Source organism: Otolemur garnettii, unplaced genomic scaffold (genome assembly GCF_000181295.1).
Source record: "Otolemur garnettii isolate 467f Iridium unplaced genomic scaffold, OtoGar3 scaffold00007, whole genome shotgun sequence".
Classification (NCBI taxonomy): domain Eukaryota; kingdom Metazoa; phylum Chordata; class Mammalia; order Primates; family Galagidae; genus Otolemur; species Otolemur garnettii.
In genome coordinates this window covers 39582303-39600301 of record NW_003852402.1, presented here as the reverse complement: position 1 = coordinate 39600301, position 17999 = coordinate 39582303, and the positions used below count along the sequence as shown (strand labels likewise).

Genomic DNA, 17999 nt, shown 5'->3' with positions numbered 1-17999 from the left:
CATCACTTCCTACCACTCCTCACTCTCCCCTTGTCTGTCTGCTACGAGGCCGTGCATGGTTTGGCCTCACACACTTCCACATCATTTCCTACCATTCCTCACTCTACCCTTGTCTGTCCGTTATGAGGCCATGCAGGGTTTGGCCCTCACACACTTCCACATCATTTCCTACCACTCCTCATTCTACACTCCTCCTCCTGGGGCATCTACCATCTTGAATGTACTCAGCTCCTATATTATGGCCTTTGTACTTGTTCTTCTTCATTAAACCCCTTTCCATCCTTTTCACTTGCTTGGCACTTCTTGGCCTTCTGATCTTATCTCCAAACACCACCTCCTCCAGGTAGCCTTCTGGGATGACCAGTCTCTCTAGAGCAGACTCCCTTCAGCTCCTCTATAGTCCCTGTTTGTATCAGAGGAACCCATGAAACATGCTGAAATTACCTTGTAGAGAGTGTATACTCTAAGAAAGTAGGTAATTCATTTTCCTTCTCACCTTGGTATCCATGCTTAATGCCCAGCAGTTTCTGATATCGTTTATGCTTAATGAACATTTGTTGAATACTTACAGATTTTTATGAGGAAGTAAGCAAAGTACTAAAGAAATAGAGTAGAACCTCCGTAAGTTGACCACCCAAGGGACTGGAACAAACTGGTCGACATACGGAGGTTGTTGACAGAAGGAACTAGGCCTGCTGTACTGATACGTACACGTGCATGTCCGGTCAATGCAAACTAGGTCAACTTAAGGATGAGGTCAATGTAGGGAAGTGGTCAACTATGGAGGTTCTACTGTAATTTGATTATGAACTACAAAAAGTTTATATCTAAACAACCGATGGTAAACTACTCTCAACTGTTGAGAAAAGGAGCAAGAGAATTAAAGTGACATTTAGGTCATTTTAATAATAAATCACATCTTTTATTTTTCAATAGGGTAAGTGAGAAAGTGAAAGACCACGAGAATTTTAATGTGGGAAAATAACTAAATTTCAATACAAGAGATTATCTTTATAGCTCAAAAACTTCTAGTAAAAAGTTCCATATTCATCAAGCTCTAAAAATTGTCTTTTTTATTTGTTATGGTCTTGAGGAATTCTTTTACTGTTTACTTTTCAAACTTACATATTCTGAATGATAAAGATAATGGAAACCGTTCCATTTTCCATCTTTTTAGATTGTGGATTCTAATGATATTACAGTTCTGGCTCTTGTCTCTACAAATTTATAGTCAGAGTCTTCTAATTACCAGGCATATGTGCTCTTTGTTGTATAACTGAGATTTCTTTCTCTACAGAACCCTATCTTCACAGTACACATGACTCTATACTGACATTATTGTTGAAAGAAAATGTATTTGGGGGATAGTTCTCCTTAATAATTCTCCAAATTAGTCATTAATCTGGTATACTATATTTTGAAAATTAATTCTCAATCACATTTATGGGTTGGTATTTTAAAGGTTAGATTTTTTATCATACTACAGTAACTCTTAGTTGATTACTAGAAATACTATTTTGGTTTTGAAAGTATTAGCATAAAGGGTACAGAAGAGTGATAATTAATATACTTCTACAGGAAGCATAATGCCACGGTTGAAATTCAATAATTATAGATATAAGGCAAGCAGTAAAATAGCTGTCTATGTGTCAAGCACTTGAAAATAATTTTAGTTGACAGTCAATCTCAGCACCTTTACATTTATAAATTACATGGGTGTTGAGCTTGGTTATTTTAGATTGGATAGAAAAATCTGACTGCTTTTCAGTTTGTCATGGTTATGATGGTGACTAACTATTACTCAGGTATTACTCAGACCTATGTATAATAGAAAAAGAAACCCTTTATTTTCTTATCTAAAGGCAATGGCCCAACACTTGGGTGAAGATCTTTAGAAGGAAGAATAGATTGAAATTTTGGCTAAACGACAGTAATTCATCTTCTTGAAAGCCAAGGTTTTCAAACTAGTTAGGCAAGAATGGGAAGCAGATCCCACTGGAAGATATAAAACCATGAAGGAGAAAACCATGACAGGAGACAGATCTGAGCTAACGTCCCTCTACTGTGTGTGTCTGTCTTTCAAACTTTGGTAGATATTTTGCTGGATGATGCTGGGGATGCGACTGGACATAAAGATGGCCGCAGCGTGAAGATTATCGTCTCCATAAGCAAGGGCTATGGTCGAGCAAAGGTATTTCTTTAACTTCTATATAGTTCTAACTTCTTTATAACTACATGGTGATAATTATGGAGTCATATGTATTTTACATCTAAACATTTGTTCTATTCACTATCCCATCAGATGCCTTTGCCCTGGCATTAGATTTCCATGTTACAAGAGCCTGAAGTTATAGATAATAAAAAGTGACATCATCACATGGGTAGAACTATGTCTTCCATGTCCCTACATTCAATCCCTGGAAAAAGTATTGTCAGCCCTCTCTCATTTCTAAACTTTAAAAAAAATTACATTATTTGATATAAACATCTTGCCTAATGTTTATTTAGACAGTCATTTGTAGATAATGGACTATGTTTACGATGTGTAGTAACTGGCCACTAAGATATGAATGTGGTCTTTGTACAAAGAGATTATAAGCTAAATAAATATTCTAGATAACAGAAAAATACATGTACTCCTAAACTCCAGAAAAAATCCATTGACGCTACTTGTCTATCATTTTTAAGCAAGGTTCTAGGTGATCAGGCAAGTTTTTCAATTTTTTGCAATCATATATTGCCTTCAAATTTGCAATGTCATTCTGGCTCTAATCCATTCTTATAACAAATAATAAAAAGTAAGTTGAATTTTTACTTCAGTGGCCAAGCATAGGAATTTGTAGCTACTTTCTTCTTATGAACATGCACAAAATTTCCTTAAGATTTGAAAATGATTGCAGTACTTCAGTTTGAAAGTGAGATGGACTTGTGAATCTTTACAGTTAGTCAATGTTCCAAAGGATTCCAACTCTATGAACTTTCTCCTTGAGCTGCAGATTTGTGCCTACTTTTCCCAAGTGACTCTTTATGTGTGAGGCTGTAATCGTCTCAGTAAAACCCAAAATGACTCTAATTTAAAAGCAGCTGCTTATAAAGCTTTGTGTTAAGTGTCCATTTTGACTGCATTAGAAACACACTAGAATACAAGTTTTCCTTTTCAGAATGATTCTAAAAGATTCTTGTTATTTTTTTCCAAAAAAAAAAAAAAACTTCCAGTGAAGTAGCTGTCTCAGTCTGCTTGGGCTGCCATAACAAAATAACACAGATTGTGTGGCTTAAGCAACAGGGATTTATTTCCTCACAATTCTGCAGGCTTACAAGTCCAAGATCAAGGTGCTAGGCAGTTTGGTCTCTGGTGAGGGCCATATCTTGTTTTCTTTGTTTTCTTTTTATGTGTTTGTTTGTTTTTGAGACAGAGTCTCACTCTGTTACCCGGGCTAGGTGCCTTACCATCATCAGCCTTAGCTCACAGAAACTTCAAAAGCCCAGTTCATGTAATCCTGCTGCCTCAGCCTTCTGAGTAGCTAGGACCAAAGGTGCTTATCACAACACGAGGCTAATTTTTCTATTTTTAGTAGAGATGGGTTCTCACTCTCACTCAGGCTGGGCCTTGAGCTCCTGAGCTCAAGTGATCCTCCTACCTTGGCCTCCCAGAGGGCTAGGATTGCAGATGTAAGCCTCCCATCCAGCTAAGGGTTGCATTCTTGAGTGGGTAGATTACTTGTGCCTCCTCACTCAATCTCACCTCAGTGTCTATGGGTGGGAAGAGAGAGAGAGGCCATGCTTTGGCCACTTAATCCCATCACAAAGTCCCCACCCTCAAGATCTAATCTGATGCTACTTCCCAAGGCCCCATCTTCAAATGCTGTCGTGTTAGGGGTTAGGGCTTCAACATATGAATTCCTGCAGGTTCAGAGGGCTGAATGGGCATGATATTCATTAGTAAAAATAAATCATCATAATCACCAGCTGTTAATTTCTCTAACTTATTCTGGACAAGCTATTGGCTTCAAACTCAGATTATACCTCAATAATAGTGATAACCCTAAAGAGGTTAAATATTACAGGTAAAGAAATTGACACTATAAGCCATATGAGTGATTTGCTAAGATTGCATTTCTTAATTAACTGGTAGGTGGTGTGTAGAATTCACATCTTCCAACAGTTGACTACATGGTCGTTCTACTTCCCCTGAAGGGTCCCCTACTTAGTAACTAGAGCCAGGATTGTAGTAGATCAACTACATATCCACAGGTATCATAATCAATATTTCATGTAACCATTTTCAGTCATCATAAAAAGGTCTCCCATTAGACTTCCAATCTTGGATTGTTTACTTTTCTGATATATACAGAAATTGCTCAAAATCTCATCCTGCAAAGTAAGATAAATTTGAGACTGTTATTTGTGTTGTAAAATAATTATTTTCTTGATAAAATGGGTCCTGTAGGTTTCTCTGGCAATTTCTTTTAAATAGTGAATTTTCTGGTTAATTCCAAATGGGACCTGCTTTGTAAATATGTGAATGCCATATTCTCATGGATAACTTGCTTTTCAAAACTAAATTGGATTTTAAATTAAAATTAATTCGTTAAAAAAAACTGAGTTATCAACGTTAAGAACATGAGATGGTAAGATGAAGTTCTGGGAACCTGTGATCCAATTCTATTCTCTCTCTCATTAGTTCCCTCCAACCACACAGCTTCTCCTCCCTCATGCCCCCCCCCCACTGCATTAATGTCCCTTCTCTTTCTTTTCTGTGGAACTAATCATGATTCCGTTTTCCTTGACACACAGCTTCATATCATCTTTCCTCTTATTGTTGCTATCACTATTAACCTTATCTTTTGTTGTGGTTGGTTAATTTGTTGGAATGTGTTTTATTTTCTGCAACTCACAATGTGTTTTTGTTGCTTTAGAACTCATAGGCTTAGTAAACATTTGGTCTCAACCACCAAAATTATTAATAGCTTTTAATATAAAATGTGCAAATTAAATGAAATGCACAGCTGGATTTTATCTTTTGTTATTTTGTTATTATTCAGGATCAGAAGTCCCAGGCATATCTGATAGGATCCATTGGTGTTAGTGGAAAAACCAAGTGGGATGTCTTAGATGGTGTAATTAGGCGTCTCTTTAAGGTAAGTTGTACAAGATATCTGTATCTTAATTTTCAACTCTATTTCTTTTGAGCTGTTTTTCTTCAATAGTGTAAACACATTTGCTTCTCCTCGCCTCAGATTTCTAATAAGGAAAGCTTTCTCCCTCTGCGGCGTTTGGTATTGACAGTTCTTATGTTGTACATTTCTAAAATTTTGACAACCAGCTTTGTAACCCCATGAGTTTTGTATTTGTTAGAGATGAATTCAGCCTCTATTCTGACTACTTTTTTGTGTGCACCATTTTAGGAATATGTATTCCGAATTGATACATCCACTAGCCTTGGTCTGAGCTCGGACTGCATTGCTAGCTACTGTATAGGAGACTTGATTAGATCCCATAACCTAGAAGTGCCTGAACTGCTGCCTTGTGGATACCTCGTTGGAGAGAATAACGTCATCACTGTGAACTTGAAAGGTAAAAATAAAGATGAAATAAAAGCATAATTGCAATTTTTTTTTACCTTCTCTCCCCCCCCCTTTTTTTTTGCAGTTTCCCTTCAATTTTACTATTTGAAAACCATGTTAACCTCTTTGATAGTTTAGGAATGAAATAAGCTATGTTGATTTTTAAAATATTACAACTCTACTAGGACCATGAAGATCTGAGGAAATTAAATCCCTTGAGTTCTGAGATGTGAAACTTGGAAGGCAATTTTGAAGATTCACCAAGACTCACACAATAAATGTAGTTTTGGAAATTTTAAATTTCTTGCATTGCAGGAGGATTAAAGGAAGTTATGTATTCTTAAGTAGTATGTTAGTTATTATGTCTTTGGTTTTCAAATATGTGTACCCAATAAATACTCACTAGACATAAAATAGTTAAGGATCAGGGATAAGAAATGCTTTGTTTTCAATGATGGGATTAATTATAGGCTAATGTAATATCTGAAGTATATTTGTCTCCATAATTCTGTTTGTTTTTGTTAAAGTCTATATAAACTGTGAGTGAACAGATAAATTTGTCAATATTTGATTTTATTATTAAAGTAATTGGGTTAGTAGAAGGGGATACTGTTGCTTCCTTCTTAATTCCTTGCCAAACATCACAATTTGTATTCTTCAAAAGCTTCAGTGATTGTGTAGGTGGGCTGTGTCAGGAGAGGTGGAAGGAAATAGAGTGGGGGAAAGAATATGAAAAGTGAAGAACCTGCAGGCTCTCGTATACACACATGTATATAATCCTCACGCTTATCCTTCAGACACTTGACCTTCAAAGGCAAGGAAGATTTCACAATAGAGTTTATAATGCTTTCATTTCTTTCTGGAAACGTAAGGGAAGAACACGAAGTAAACTGGGGAGGGAAGGCTGAACAAAAGGAAACAGCTTGCTTTTGTTTGGCTCTACACCGATATGTTTTCTGTCTTATTACTGATATGTTTTCTTTCTTAAAGCGGCAGTACGTGTTCAATAGCTAGGAGATTGTTTTGCAAAGACTGCTCCTATGTCTAATCAAACTCTGTTAAATTCCAGCTTGTGTAGAACACTAAGGCATGCTGTTCCCTTTGTTTCTTCCTTCAGGGGTAGAAGAAAACAGTTTGGACAGTTTTGTTTTTGATACGCTGATTCCTAAGCCAATTACCCAAAGGTACTTTAACTTGTTGATGGAGCATCACAGAATTATACTCTCAGGACCAAGTGGTACTGGAAAGACCTATTTAGCAAACAAACTTGCTGAATATGTAATAACCAAATCTGGGAGGAAAACCACAGAGGATGCAATTGCCACTTTCAATGTGGACCACAAGTCAAGTAAGGTAAGTCACAGAACCCAAAGAAAGCAGCTCTTATTTATCCGTAAGTGTCGTCACGCAATCACGTTTTAAGATTGTGCAAGACTTCTATGTTGCACATGGAAAAAATGTCCATCTCTTTGACTAAAACTGTAACGTGGCAGATGACTAAACTGTTTCCTGAATTTGAACCAAATTACCATTGTCAATAACCTTCAGTTATAAAAAATAAAATAAAATAAAATAACCTTCAGTTATTAGGTGCTCCCCAGGCCTGGGAATATACAGAATAAAATGATAGAGCCCCTGTTGCCTGATTTCTCTTAGACATCCATTTCGGAAGTGTTTGAGTAGAAGGAGTCTGTGCACAGTGCTATGGGAGCAAGAGCACAGATTTCCTGGAGGAATCAGAACTTGATGAAAGGGCAATGGTTGGTTCAGGTCTGAACTTGGGCATTGCTGTGAGGGGGATTGGGGAATAATTAGAGTAGTCCAGGAAGAAATTCTGGGAACCCCAACTTGTTTATGTCACATTTCCATAGGATTTCTGTATTTCATCACTAAGGAAAGTCTAATTGTCACAGCTATCAGCCTGAACACCCGCACTTATTAAATAGGCTATAAAATCAGTATTTCCTAAAATTCTAAGTAAAACAAAGAATTGTAAACATTAAATCGTTGCAGGTTAACTTACTCCTAACACTAAACCAGTTTTACCAGTAATTTATTTATTAAAGTCTAAATTAATGTAGCCTAAGTTGTTTCTCTTGGGAAAACTGTAACTGTTATAACTAATACCTAGAGGGAATCCCAGTGATACAGGGTCAAATAATCTTTTTTAAAAGATGGCCTTGCTGGGTGATCTAAATCAACTTAGTCTCTCAGAAACATTTTGTCTTCAAATTCTCAGGAAGAAACATGACTTCCTAAGGCAACACATACCCATGTGATTCTTGGCATAAACCAGACATATAACTTAATGAACAAAAATTTCTTTATGGCATAGCTCATTAATTCCTTAACACTGACCAGAACTGTGATGTGCATATAGTTCAGTGGGCTGGCTTAAAGTTAAATAAATACAGCACATAGACTCTGAACATGTGCCCGGGACTCAACAGCATTCACAGGAGGGTGGAGCCACCCACTGTTGTTTCAACTACAGCGAGACGTGGACTCTGGGGGAGAATATGTGACTCTTCTCTGAACACGACTGTTCGTTCCTTTCCGTGCAGGTTAAGCCTCCTGTGAATTCTGTGTCTCCTCAGATATTTATATAAAAAAAATTTTAAAACAATTTTTTTCCAACCCAAAGCATGAAAGATCTTTGAAGTCTCTTAGTCATCCTTTGTGTCTGTTGAAATGAGAAAACTCTTTATAAGTTACTTCTTTTATGGAAAAAATAAAGTAGTTAGAAAACAAATGTAAAATAGATTTATTGAAGGAAGCCAAGGCATTTTGATAAAGTTGAGCATTACTTAAAATCAAGTGACTTAAAGATTGAGCTTCCTTAGAATGCAGCTTGACAAACAAAGTTGGTAATTTGCATTAACTATAAAATACATCTCTCCCTAGAATCCATTTTCTTTCTTTTTTTTTTTTTTTTTTTTGCGTTTTTGGGCGGGGTCTGAGTTTGACCCCGCCACTCTGGGGCCAGCACCCTACTCCTTTGAGCCACAGGCACCGCCCCCTAGAATCCATTTTTATATGTATTCTTTTTTTTTTAACTTTAGGGTATAAAAGTTTAATGATTAGAAATGTTCTTAATGTTATGTGAGTGCCATTTTAACTTTGTTGATTAAATATTTCCAACATTCTTCTTTTCTGCTTTTTCAAAAGAAAATCATTTGGGTCATTATTAGCTTAGTCTCATTTTTGTTATTGCAGTATAATGAAAATAAAAAAACATTGCCAAGAGCAATTGAACAGGACTAATGATGCTAGACGCCAGGAATGGGAATAAACCAGTGGACACATCACATGGCTTTCGCCCCAAGAAAGCTCTAAACAGAACTAGAAAGTGTTTATTCTTTGTGGTCAGAAGATACGAAGTCGTCAGTGTGCTGAGCACGGAGTCACTGGCAGAGAATTTGGCCTCTTGCCAAACTGATAAGGAAGCCACAGTTTCCCTGGGAGGTGGGAGTGAGGGTCAGTGAAGATGATTATTAAAGAAGAGCAGGTGTGGCCGGGCGCAGTGACTCAGGTCTGTAATCCCTGCACGTTTGGAGGCTGAGGCATGTGGATCTCCTGAGCTCAAGAGTTCAAGACCAAGCTCAGGAAGAGTGAGACCCTATCTCTACTAAAAAAATTGCTGGGTATGGCAGGCACCTATAGTCCCAGCTACTCACAGCTACTCGGGAGGCTGAGGCTCGCTTGAGCTCAGGAGTTTGAGGTTGCTGTGAGCTGTGACACCATGGCACTTCTACCCAGGGCAACAGGGTGAGACTCTGTCTTAAAAAAAAAAAAAAAAAAAAAAAAAGCAGATGACAAGTTGCTATTGGGTCAGGGGTAGCTGTTATCAGTATAGCATTACTATAAAAGTAAAATGCTAATGAGGCAAAAAATAATAAACCCTTTCCCTGAAAATACGGGGCCAGTGACCGCTGATGTTTCATGCTATGCCATGGACAGCACTGATGACACAAATCCGAAAGCACTACTGATTCTAAAAAAATTTTTAAAGATCAAATAAACCCATCAAATGAAAAATATCTTTCATGTTTTCAGTACCTCTGCACTTTACATTCTGTTCCTCTTCCCACACTTCAAGCCCTCCCTCAAGCTGCCAGCTGGAGCATTTTGATTGAGAGCAGTTCACATAAACAATTAGACTTTGTGACATTTGATATAGGAGGCCCAGAAGGCTGGGGATGGTTTAGTAAAGAATGTGTGGCCAGCTGAAGCCACTTGGAATGTTAGGTGGCAAAAGATCAGAAAACTGGACCTGGCAGATTTCATTTTCAACGTGTCTAGAGTCGGAATCAGAGAGACACGTGATCAACTGTTTTTATATAACTACAGTCTTCTGTCTGTATTTTCAAAGTATGAAGCTCATTTCATTGTCAGTGTCCCTGGCATATATTCTTGCTTTTTCCTACTTCACTAGATCTGGAAATAATAAACCTTTCATGACAATAAATTTACACAATCTCAAGCTAAGATTCCATAATCTCAATCTAAGTTTTCATCTCCATCAAGCTAGAGTGGAGATGATGAGGGTGTTTCAAGGGAATCTGTATAAAATTCCTAAGTTATATGAAAAAAAAAGTATATGTCTATTTCTATACCTGACTGACGCATATTTCTAAGCACTCTCTTGGGAAAGAGAAGCACAATTAGAATCTAATGGCGCTGCTTGTTCATAAATCACCCAGTGATCTAATTATGAAATTCAGTTCATCTGCATGCGTGCGCGCTCTCTCTCTCTCTCTCTCTCTCTGTTTTCTACAGCACATTGCTGGCATTGATCTCCTCTTTCTAGAAATTCTTCTGACTCATTTTTTCTTTCCCTCCTCGTCTCTTCCCTACCTCCTGAAGTTTCTTCTCAGTATCTTTTACTGACTGCTCTTCTTTCATTACCAGTAAATGAAATACTCCCCCGACACTCCCTCTGTTCTCTCACTGTGCTTGTGAGTAATTCCCGTGCCGGCCACTCGTGGTAAGTGGTGTAGCTGACTCCTGTCCAATGCTGTTCACCATGTCCACTCTCCCAAATCTGTGAACTTTCTTACAGATATTTCTATTTACCCAATAAAGAAATGTTTATTCAGCTCTGAAAAACTATCATAAGTCTGTCTTCTTCCACTCATCTTCACCCCAACCACCCTGCACCCCAAATTAACACCCCTCATCTCTTAGACTTCTGTGATTAATTTCTAACTGCTTGATTCACCATCTCTCTTAAATTTCCTTTTTCTCTTTTCCTGGATTTATCAACTCACCTCATGGAAAATAGTATATCCTTTCATAATTAAAATCTCATTACCTTAAAATCCTTCAGTGTTTTCTTACTGGTTTCTGCACTCAGTCAAAAATATCACAGTGTTCCCTGTTCAGTCCCGTAGTTTCTCTTTGCATCAATAATTTTGATATCCTCTTGACTAGTGTCTCTCATTCCCTCTCATATGCTCCCCACATATTAAATCTTAATTCGATTTTACTCAAAGTCTCAGAACATTCAGTTTTTTATTGCTAATAAGAAAGGTCCAGTGATCTTACCAATCACTCAAGTTTGGAAATTTTCCTTTACAATTTATTTATTGCCATATACTATTACAAAACATACATCCCTAATTCATCTCTATATAGATAGTGTAATTTTACATTTCTGACTTTGCTTATAATTCTTTTTCTGTTCAATAAACTCTTCGCCCATTTTTTAAGCATGAAGATACTATAATCTTAATAAAGGACTAATATATAATGCTGTCACCATAAAATCATTTCTAGAAGCAACAAGTAGTATTTATATGCCATAAATGAAATCTTTGTTCAATACTTTCTGAAATAATGTATTTTCAACTATATTTTATAGTTATATATGTGTATGCCTAACCTATTCTAAGAAGATAATAAGCTTCCTACATGCTCTTTTTCCATTTTTAATTCATCATGATTTTCTCTACATTTGTTTCTTTTAATAAATAAATTATTCTCCCCTAGTGAAAACAAAAAAGCACACAAATATCTCGATGGTTTTCATTTTTATAACAAAAGCTAACTTGCTCGCGTGGACTCAAACTCTTCTTTTTTATCTGTCTGTGCCACCTCCACTAGCACGTACCATATCTTCTTGCAACAAGAGAACTTTTCTTTCCTGAAACACATTATATGCTCACATTTTCCAACTTTCCCTTTTTATTCTTTAGACTTCAAGAGCTTTTCTTTGCTATACCATGTTGTTCTCTGAACCTTGAGGCTGGGTTACATGTCTGTTTTAAAACTCCCTAGAGTGTTCTGTGCATTTCATTTACCACACTATAATTCACTTGTTGACCTGTTTCTCTGATTGTCAACTCTTAAATTCCTGGAATATAGAAATTATATTTTATCCCTGAATCATTGACGCTAGAGCACCTGGCACCTAGTGTTAGATGAAAATGTATTGAAAGAACGAATAACTGCACAATTGTTGGTTGAAAATTTGCTCATTATTCAAAATCATCTCAAATCCCATCCCTATATCCAGGAAAGTACTTGGAGAAGTTAATAATAAATGTTAAATTTATTTGAATTTCATAATAGTAGGCATTAGTCTAATAATGCTTTTTTGTTTTTATACGCCTTAGGGCTTAATCTAAGACTATGAACATAGTAGATAGAAAGTGAATATTTTATAAGTGAATGAGTGACTTAATATGGCCAGATTAGTGATATAAATTTAATTTTTTTCTTTTAAGGTAAATGGAATTTTCCAGAATATTCACCATTTTTTACACATATTTTTCTGTATTCACGGATTTAGGTGAGACTTAGTTTATGTGATTAGCTCAGTATAAAACAAGTAGTACTTTAGTTTTCTAGTAAATTTTATATTTGAACCTGAATATTACTAAATGCCTAAAACCCTGTTCATTGTTTTGTCTCCTATTTTAGTTCTACGGTGGTGTTACACAGAAAGGCTGCATCTAGGTGACTAGCTCACGTATTTACCTTGCTGCCAGAAATTGGGATCATGGAATTGTTTTTAACTCAGAGCAAAATTCACAAATAGAAAATGTCATTGTAAATATGCAAATACTATGGAAATGCTCTGACTGATTAGGATAATTCTAAGAAACCTAATTATATTCCCAGTCTGCCCATCTGTGAGAGCAGTCAATCCGCAAACTGGTTATCATATTTATATTAAAAGCTATTAGGCAGGAATAACACCTGTAAAAGAACCAAGAACCTCAGTGGTTGATGCTAATGTTAATGACTCAGTGAAATATAACAAATTTTGTCTTGATTTAAAATCACAATAGTTGCGTGCAGGTTGTAAATAAATAACCCCACTTTTCAGAGTCTTGTGGCTGCAGTTTCAGATACACCCCATCAAAGAGAGTTAGAAATTACGTGTTAAAAATATTAGAAACAAAGAGATGCAATTTCACCATTAGTCTGTGCTTGAAACATTAAGGTTTCTAAAATCTACTTTTATTATTAAAATACAAAAAGCTAAGGATAAAATCTCAATATGTGTTATCTCAAGAGTTTATGTCTACAACCCATTTTGGCTTCTCTCTGGGGGAGGGGGAACCACTGAGGAAGGAATATGCCTCAGTTTGTTTGCTGTGGGTGTTTGGCACTGGCTCTGGTCAGCTTGCTCTCCCTTTCCTTTAAAAATGCTATTCTCTTAATATCACACGATGTCTGCTTTGTAGAATAAGATTTTACCTGAATAGAATGATAAATGGCCTTCAATGAAAGAAACGGGATGGAAGATAAAGTGTACCGTTCCTCAGATGCTAATTGCTTGCTATCCGTGTAAAGGTATCGTTGATGTGTTCACGTTCCTTGTTTCTATCAGGAGCTGCAGCAGTATCTAGCCAATCTGGCGGAGCAGTGCAGTGCAGACAATAACAGTGTGGAGCTTCCGGTTGTAATAATTCTTGATAATCTTCATCATGTCGGCTCTCTGAGTGATGTCTTCAATGGTTTCCTCAATTGTAAATACAACAAATGGTATGTTTATCAAATATTTTGCATAATAAATTATGGGGGAAATGGTGGTTAAATTTGTTTTCTTGTGCCTTTATATATTTTATTTATTTATTTATTTTTATAACAGAGTCTCACTTTGTCACCCTTAGTAGAGTGCTGTGGCATCACAGCTTAAAGCAACCCCAAACTCTTGGACTTAAGCTATTCTCTTGCCTCAGTCTCTCAACTACCGTGTTTCCCTGAAAATAAGACACTGTCTTATATTTATTTTTTTCTCAAGAAGACACACTAGGGCTTATCTTCAGGGGATGTCTTCCTCTCTGCGCCAAAATGCATGGTGTGGCTGTGCAGATATGCTGCATAGCCACGCCCATCACTAGGCCTTATTATCAGGGTAGGGCTTATATTTAACATATGCATAGAAATCCTGCTAGGGCTTATTTTTTGGGTAGGTCTTATTTTCAGGGAAACATGGTAGTTGGTAGTACAGGCACCTGCCACAATGCCCAGCTATTTTTGTGTTGTGGTTGTCATTGTTGTTTAGCAGGCCCAGGTTGTGTTCAAACCCACCTGTCTTGGTATATGTGACCTGTGCCCTAACCACTGAGCACGGACACTGAGCCTATTTTACTTTTTAATATTCAAAACTTATTTGCATTTTAATTTCTATTATTTTTAAAAAATTAATAAATAATGTCATATGTACTTTGTACCAGAACATGATGTTTTGATGTTTTAAAGGAAATATATACTAAATGATTAAATCTAGCTAAGTAACATATATACTACCTCATATAGTTATTATTTTTAGACTTATACTGGATGCCACTAATTTGAGAAACCCTCATTAATATAATACCACATTTCCAAAGAATCCATGTGTATTCCTTAATATCTGTTTATTCATTCAACAACTATGTCTCAGGCACTTTTATGGAAACACTGTTTCTTTGATAAGGGTTTCATATATATATTCTGAATGTGTGGGAGAAAGTTATCAGAGATGACATAGTTTGAATCAGAAAAATCAGGAACTAGATGGAGGCTGTAGAGCTCTGGTTCCATTCTCAGTACACATCAAAGTTTAAATTCAACATTTCTATATAGATAAATTTAATACAATTATATATAGCTCAATCTACTAATAGTTGATTTTTAACTATCTACAATAATATAAAAGGTTAACATATTGTTTTAAAAAATCTGAAAATCCACTAAGAATTTAGTGCAGCATGGCCTCTAAAGAAAGGACATATAAAAACATCAACATAAATTATATTAATTTTAATAGTAACAAATTTTCCAATTATCCTTGCTAGAGCTAAGAAAGTATGCATCAGAATAAAATAAGGATTGAAAGAATACAGATCTTCTCATGTTATTAATAATACTTAACTATGAAATATGAAAATGGAAAAAAATAATGAATTTTAATACAAGTTTAGGAGTTATATGATGTTAGCGTGGGGTGGGACATTGTGATTATACCACCTAAACTCTTTACTCTTTGAGTTCAGAGAGAAAAAATGCCTCACCTCTGTGGCAGAGCTGAAACTGGAACCCCAAATATTCATTTCCCTTCCGGTGATTTTTGTCATTCTCCAAATTACCATTATGAAATTACCTCTTTAAAGATTTGTGTCAGAATGGAATAATCCACGTTGAATAGTTTCTAAGACAATTTTAATGAATTGTTTTTATCTCAAATACATCTAAATTTTCTATTTATATTTTCTAGTCCTTATATTATTGGAACAATGAATCAGGGAGTTTCTTCATCACCAAATCTAGAGCTGCATCACAATTTCAGGTAAAGAGAAGTTGAAGAGAGAGAGAGAGAGAGAGAGTGTGTGTGTGTGTGGTGTGTGTGTGCACTGTTTTAGTCTGGTTTTGGTGGTAGTTCTTCTATTTGTACATTGACAAATCCTGGCAGTGGTCGACCTGAGGTGTGAAAATAAATTCTCACGTCTCTGAAATTCTTTCTCAAGCAAACATTTTGTGATCCTCAACCTGTAATCAGAAATGTTTCTTAACAAAAAAAAAAAAGAAAGAAAGAAAGAAAGAAAGGTAAATATGTTTTCTGCTCACCATGTCCCCGGCTAAAGTAGAGCAGTTTCCTTCTAAGTGTGAGAACTGTGCGGAGAATTCCTATTTCAGGATTCGTCACTTTCCTGCAGCAGCGTGTTCAGCTTGCAGACTCCCACTCACTTCTGACGCACAGGAGCTTCTTTTTAGCTCAAAAAGTAGCGTTAGCTACATTGTAGTTCTAATGTTAATAGGTATTCTAGTCCCTTTGATCATTACCACGTGGTCACCAAGCGAAATAGGAACATTCTTACTTTATGTTGGAAAAACGCTGTAGACTTCATTAAATTTTAATTTATATAAAAATTCCTGAATTCTTCTTATCGTAGGTGGGTACTATGCACAAATCACACAGAACCCGTGAAAGGCTTTTTAGGCAGGTATCTTCGAAGGAAACTGATAGAGATGGAAATTGAGAGGAACGTACGCAATAATGACCTGGTCAAAATTATAGACTGGATTCCTAAGACGTGGCATCATCTCAACAGTTTTTTGGAAACACACAGTTCTTCTGACGTTACCATTGGTGAGTTCCAAAATTACAATATGCCATTTTTCAGGAACTAGGAGTACTTGGTAGAAAGGACCAGATTGGATGGTAGAAAATAACAAGCAAAATTAAAGTTTTTTTTTCAAACTCTCAAAGATTTAAGTTTCCTTTTTTTTTCTTTTCTTCTAAGCTTTATATCTATAGTCAGAATATTACTGAGATCAAACAAGTTAAAATGGACAAATATCTAAAAATCAGGTAGCCATTAGAAATAAATTATATCTGTTTAAGTTACTTTTGCGGTATTTGGTGTTTTTTTTTGTTTTGTTTTTTTGTTTTTTTTGGCCAGGGCTGGGTTTGAACCCGCCACCTCCAGCATATGGGGCCGACGCCCTACTCCCTTGAGCCACAGGCGCTGCCCTAAATTAATTTTTATAATAAAAATACTTAGCTAATAGCTCACATGAAATAAAATTGTGAAATATTCTAGAGATAGTTTATATGCTTTATATATAGATAATTTAGGTGTTTCATATTTTTCATGAAGACAAAACTGAATTATTTCTCTTTAGTGGCGTAAATAGGTCTAATTTTGTATTTTTTCATTGCATGTATGGAAGTCCCTTTACCACTGTGATGGATTATAATAATATACTTAACTATAGACACCGTGTACATTAGAAAGAAGAGCTCTACAGTGGGATCAGAGTCCCATGCTGAGTCCCAGTTCTACAAATAATGTCATATTTTGTGTTTGGTAATTCATTTCAGCATGGATTTGTTGCTGTAAAATCTAGGTTGAATGTATTATGATCTTCATGAGGTCTGTTAACTCTAATATATTATGCTTTTAAGGTTAATATTTTATTATAAAAAGAAAGGAGAAGACAGAAGATTGGGTCTTCAGTAAACTTACTTTCACAATAATCAAATTGGCCAACCTTATAATTTGCTAGGACTCTCACAAGAAGCATACTAAGTCCTCCAAAATGATGTCTAAATTTTACAGGAGTCTATATTGTTAAAATAATGCTTCTTAAAAACATCTTGTTGCTTGTTTTTTTCCTCAGGTCCCCGACTTTTCCTTCCATGCCCCATGGACGTTGAAGGTTCTAGAGTGTGGTTCATGGATCTCTGGAACTATTCTTTGGTACCTTATGTTCTGGAGGCAGTAAGAGAAGGTCTTCAGGTATAGGACTCAATTTTCTTTATTAAAAAACAAAACAAATCATTCTTTTAAAAGGAAAAAAATCATACTTCTGGGTATTTACACACAAAGCTGCAGGGATGAACAATATGGACTAATAAAGCTTTTAAGAGCAACTACTTAATATGCAATATTTTTGCTTTCCTGAGAGCAAATATGGAAGAGAAAGAGGTAGCACAGTTATTTTAATAACTACTCATCTAAGGCCACATTTGTTGCTATGCGTTTTTATGGACTGTTATTAGGTAGCCAGTCACTTCTCAGGTCTGCATTTTATGACACTTCCATGTTTACATGGGCTGATCACCTAATTTTCAACAAGTAGCTTTTCCAAGTAGATGCAAGTGTGTTTCATTGTTTGAAACCCTTTAATGTCCTTGCAAGATCCTTTATTATTTTTGAGGGGGTGCTCTAAAGTCTAAGGCAGGTGGTTGAGTGAGTTGGTCTTTTTCATCAGTGACGAGTTGGTTTAGCAGCATCTCTGTTGGTCCTTTCTCAAACCTAAAATCATGAAGACCTGCAGCCAGCCCTTTTCTTTATTCTGTTTTTATTGTTATTATTATTTCAAGTTAATATGAAGGTGTAAACAACTAGGTTACAATATTTGCATTTATTAAGTAGAGTCCCTCTTGTAGTTGTGTCTCACACCCAAAAGGTATGCCCTTACATTGTCCCC

The 17999-nt window shown here is 36.1% G+C and overlaps 1 protein-coding gene across 3 annotated transcripts in view; it reads left to right on the top strand.

Annotated features, from left to right (window-relative positions):
- The window catches only part of NAV3 (neuron navigator 3), a 345805-nt gene that overhangs the window by 312853 nt on the left and 14953 nt on the right, over nucleotides 1-17999 (top strand). For all 3 annotated transcript variants that reach the window (XM_003783395.1, XM_003783396.1, XM_012814175.1), the window contains 8 exons: nucleotides 2094-2191; nucleotides 5046-5141; nucleotides 5409-5577; nucleotides 6685-6920; nucleotides 13408-13562; nucleotides 15280-15351; nucleotides 15956-16152; nucleotides 17187-17305. In XM_003783395.1, the coding sequence (XP_003783443.1) occupies nucleotides 2094-2191; nucleotides 5046-5141; nucleotides 5409-5577; nucleotides 6685-6920; nucleotides 13408-13562; nucleotides 15280-15351; nucleotides 15956-16152; nucleotides 17187-17305 (1142 nt within the window). The remainder of the gene's footprint in view (nucleotides 1-2093; nucleotides 2192-5045; nucleotides 5142-5408; nucleotides 5578-6684; nucleotides 6921-13407; nucleotides 13563-15279; nucleotides 15352-15955; nucleotides 16153-17186; nucleotides 17306-17999) is intronic.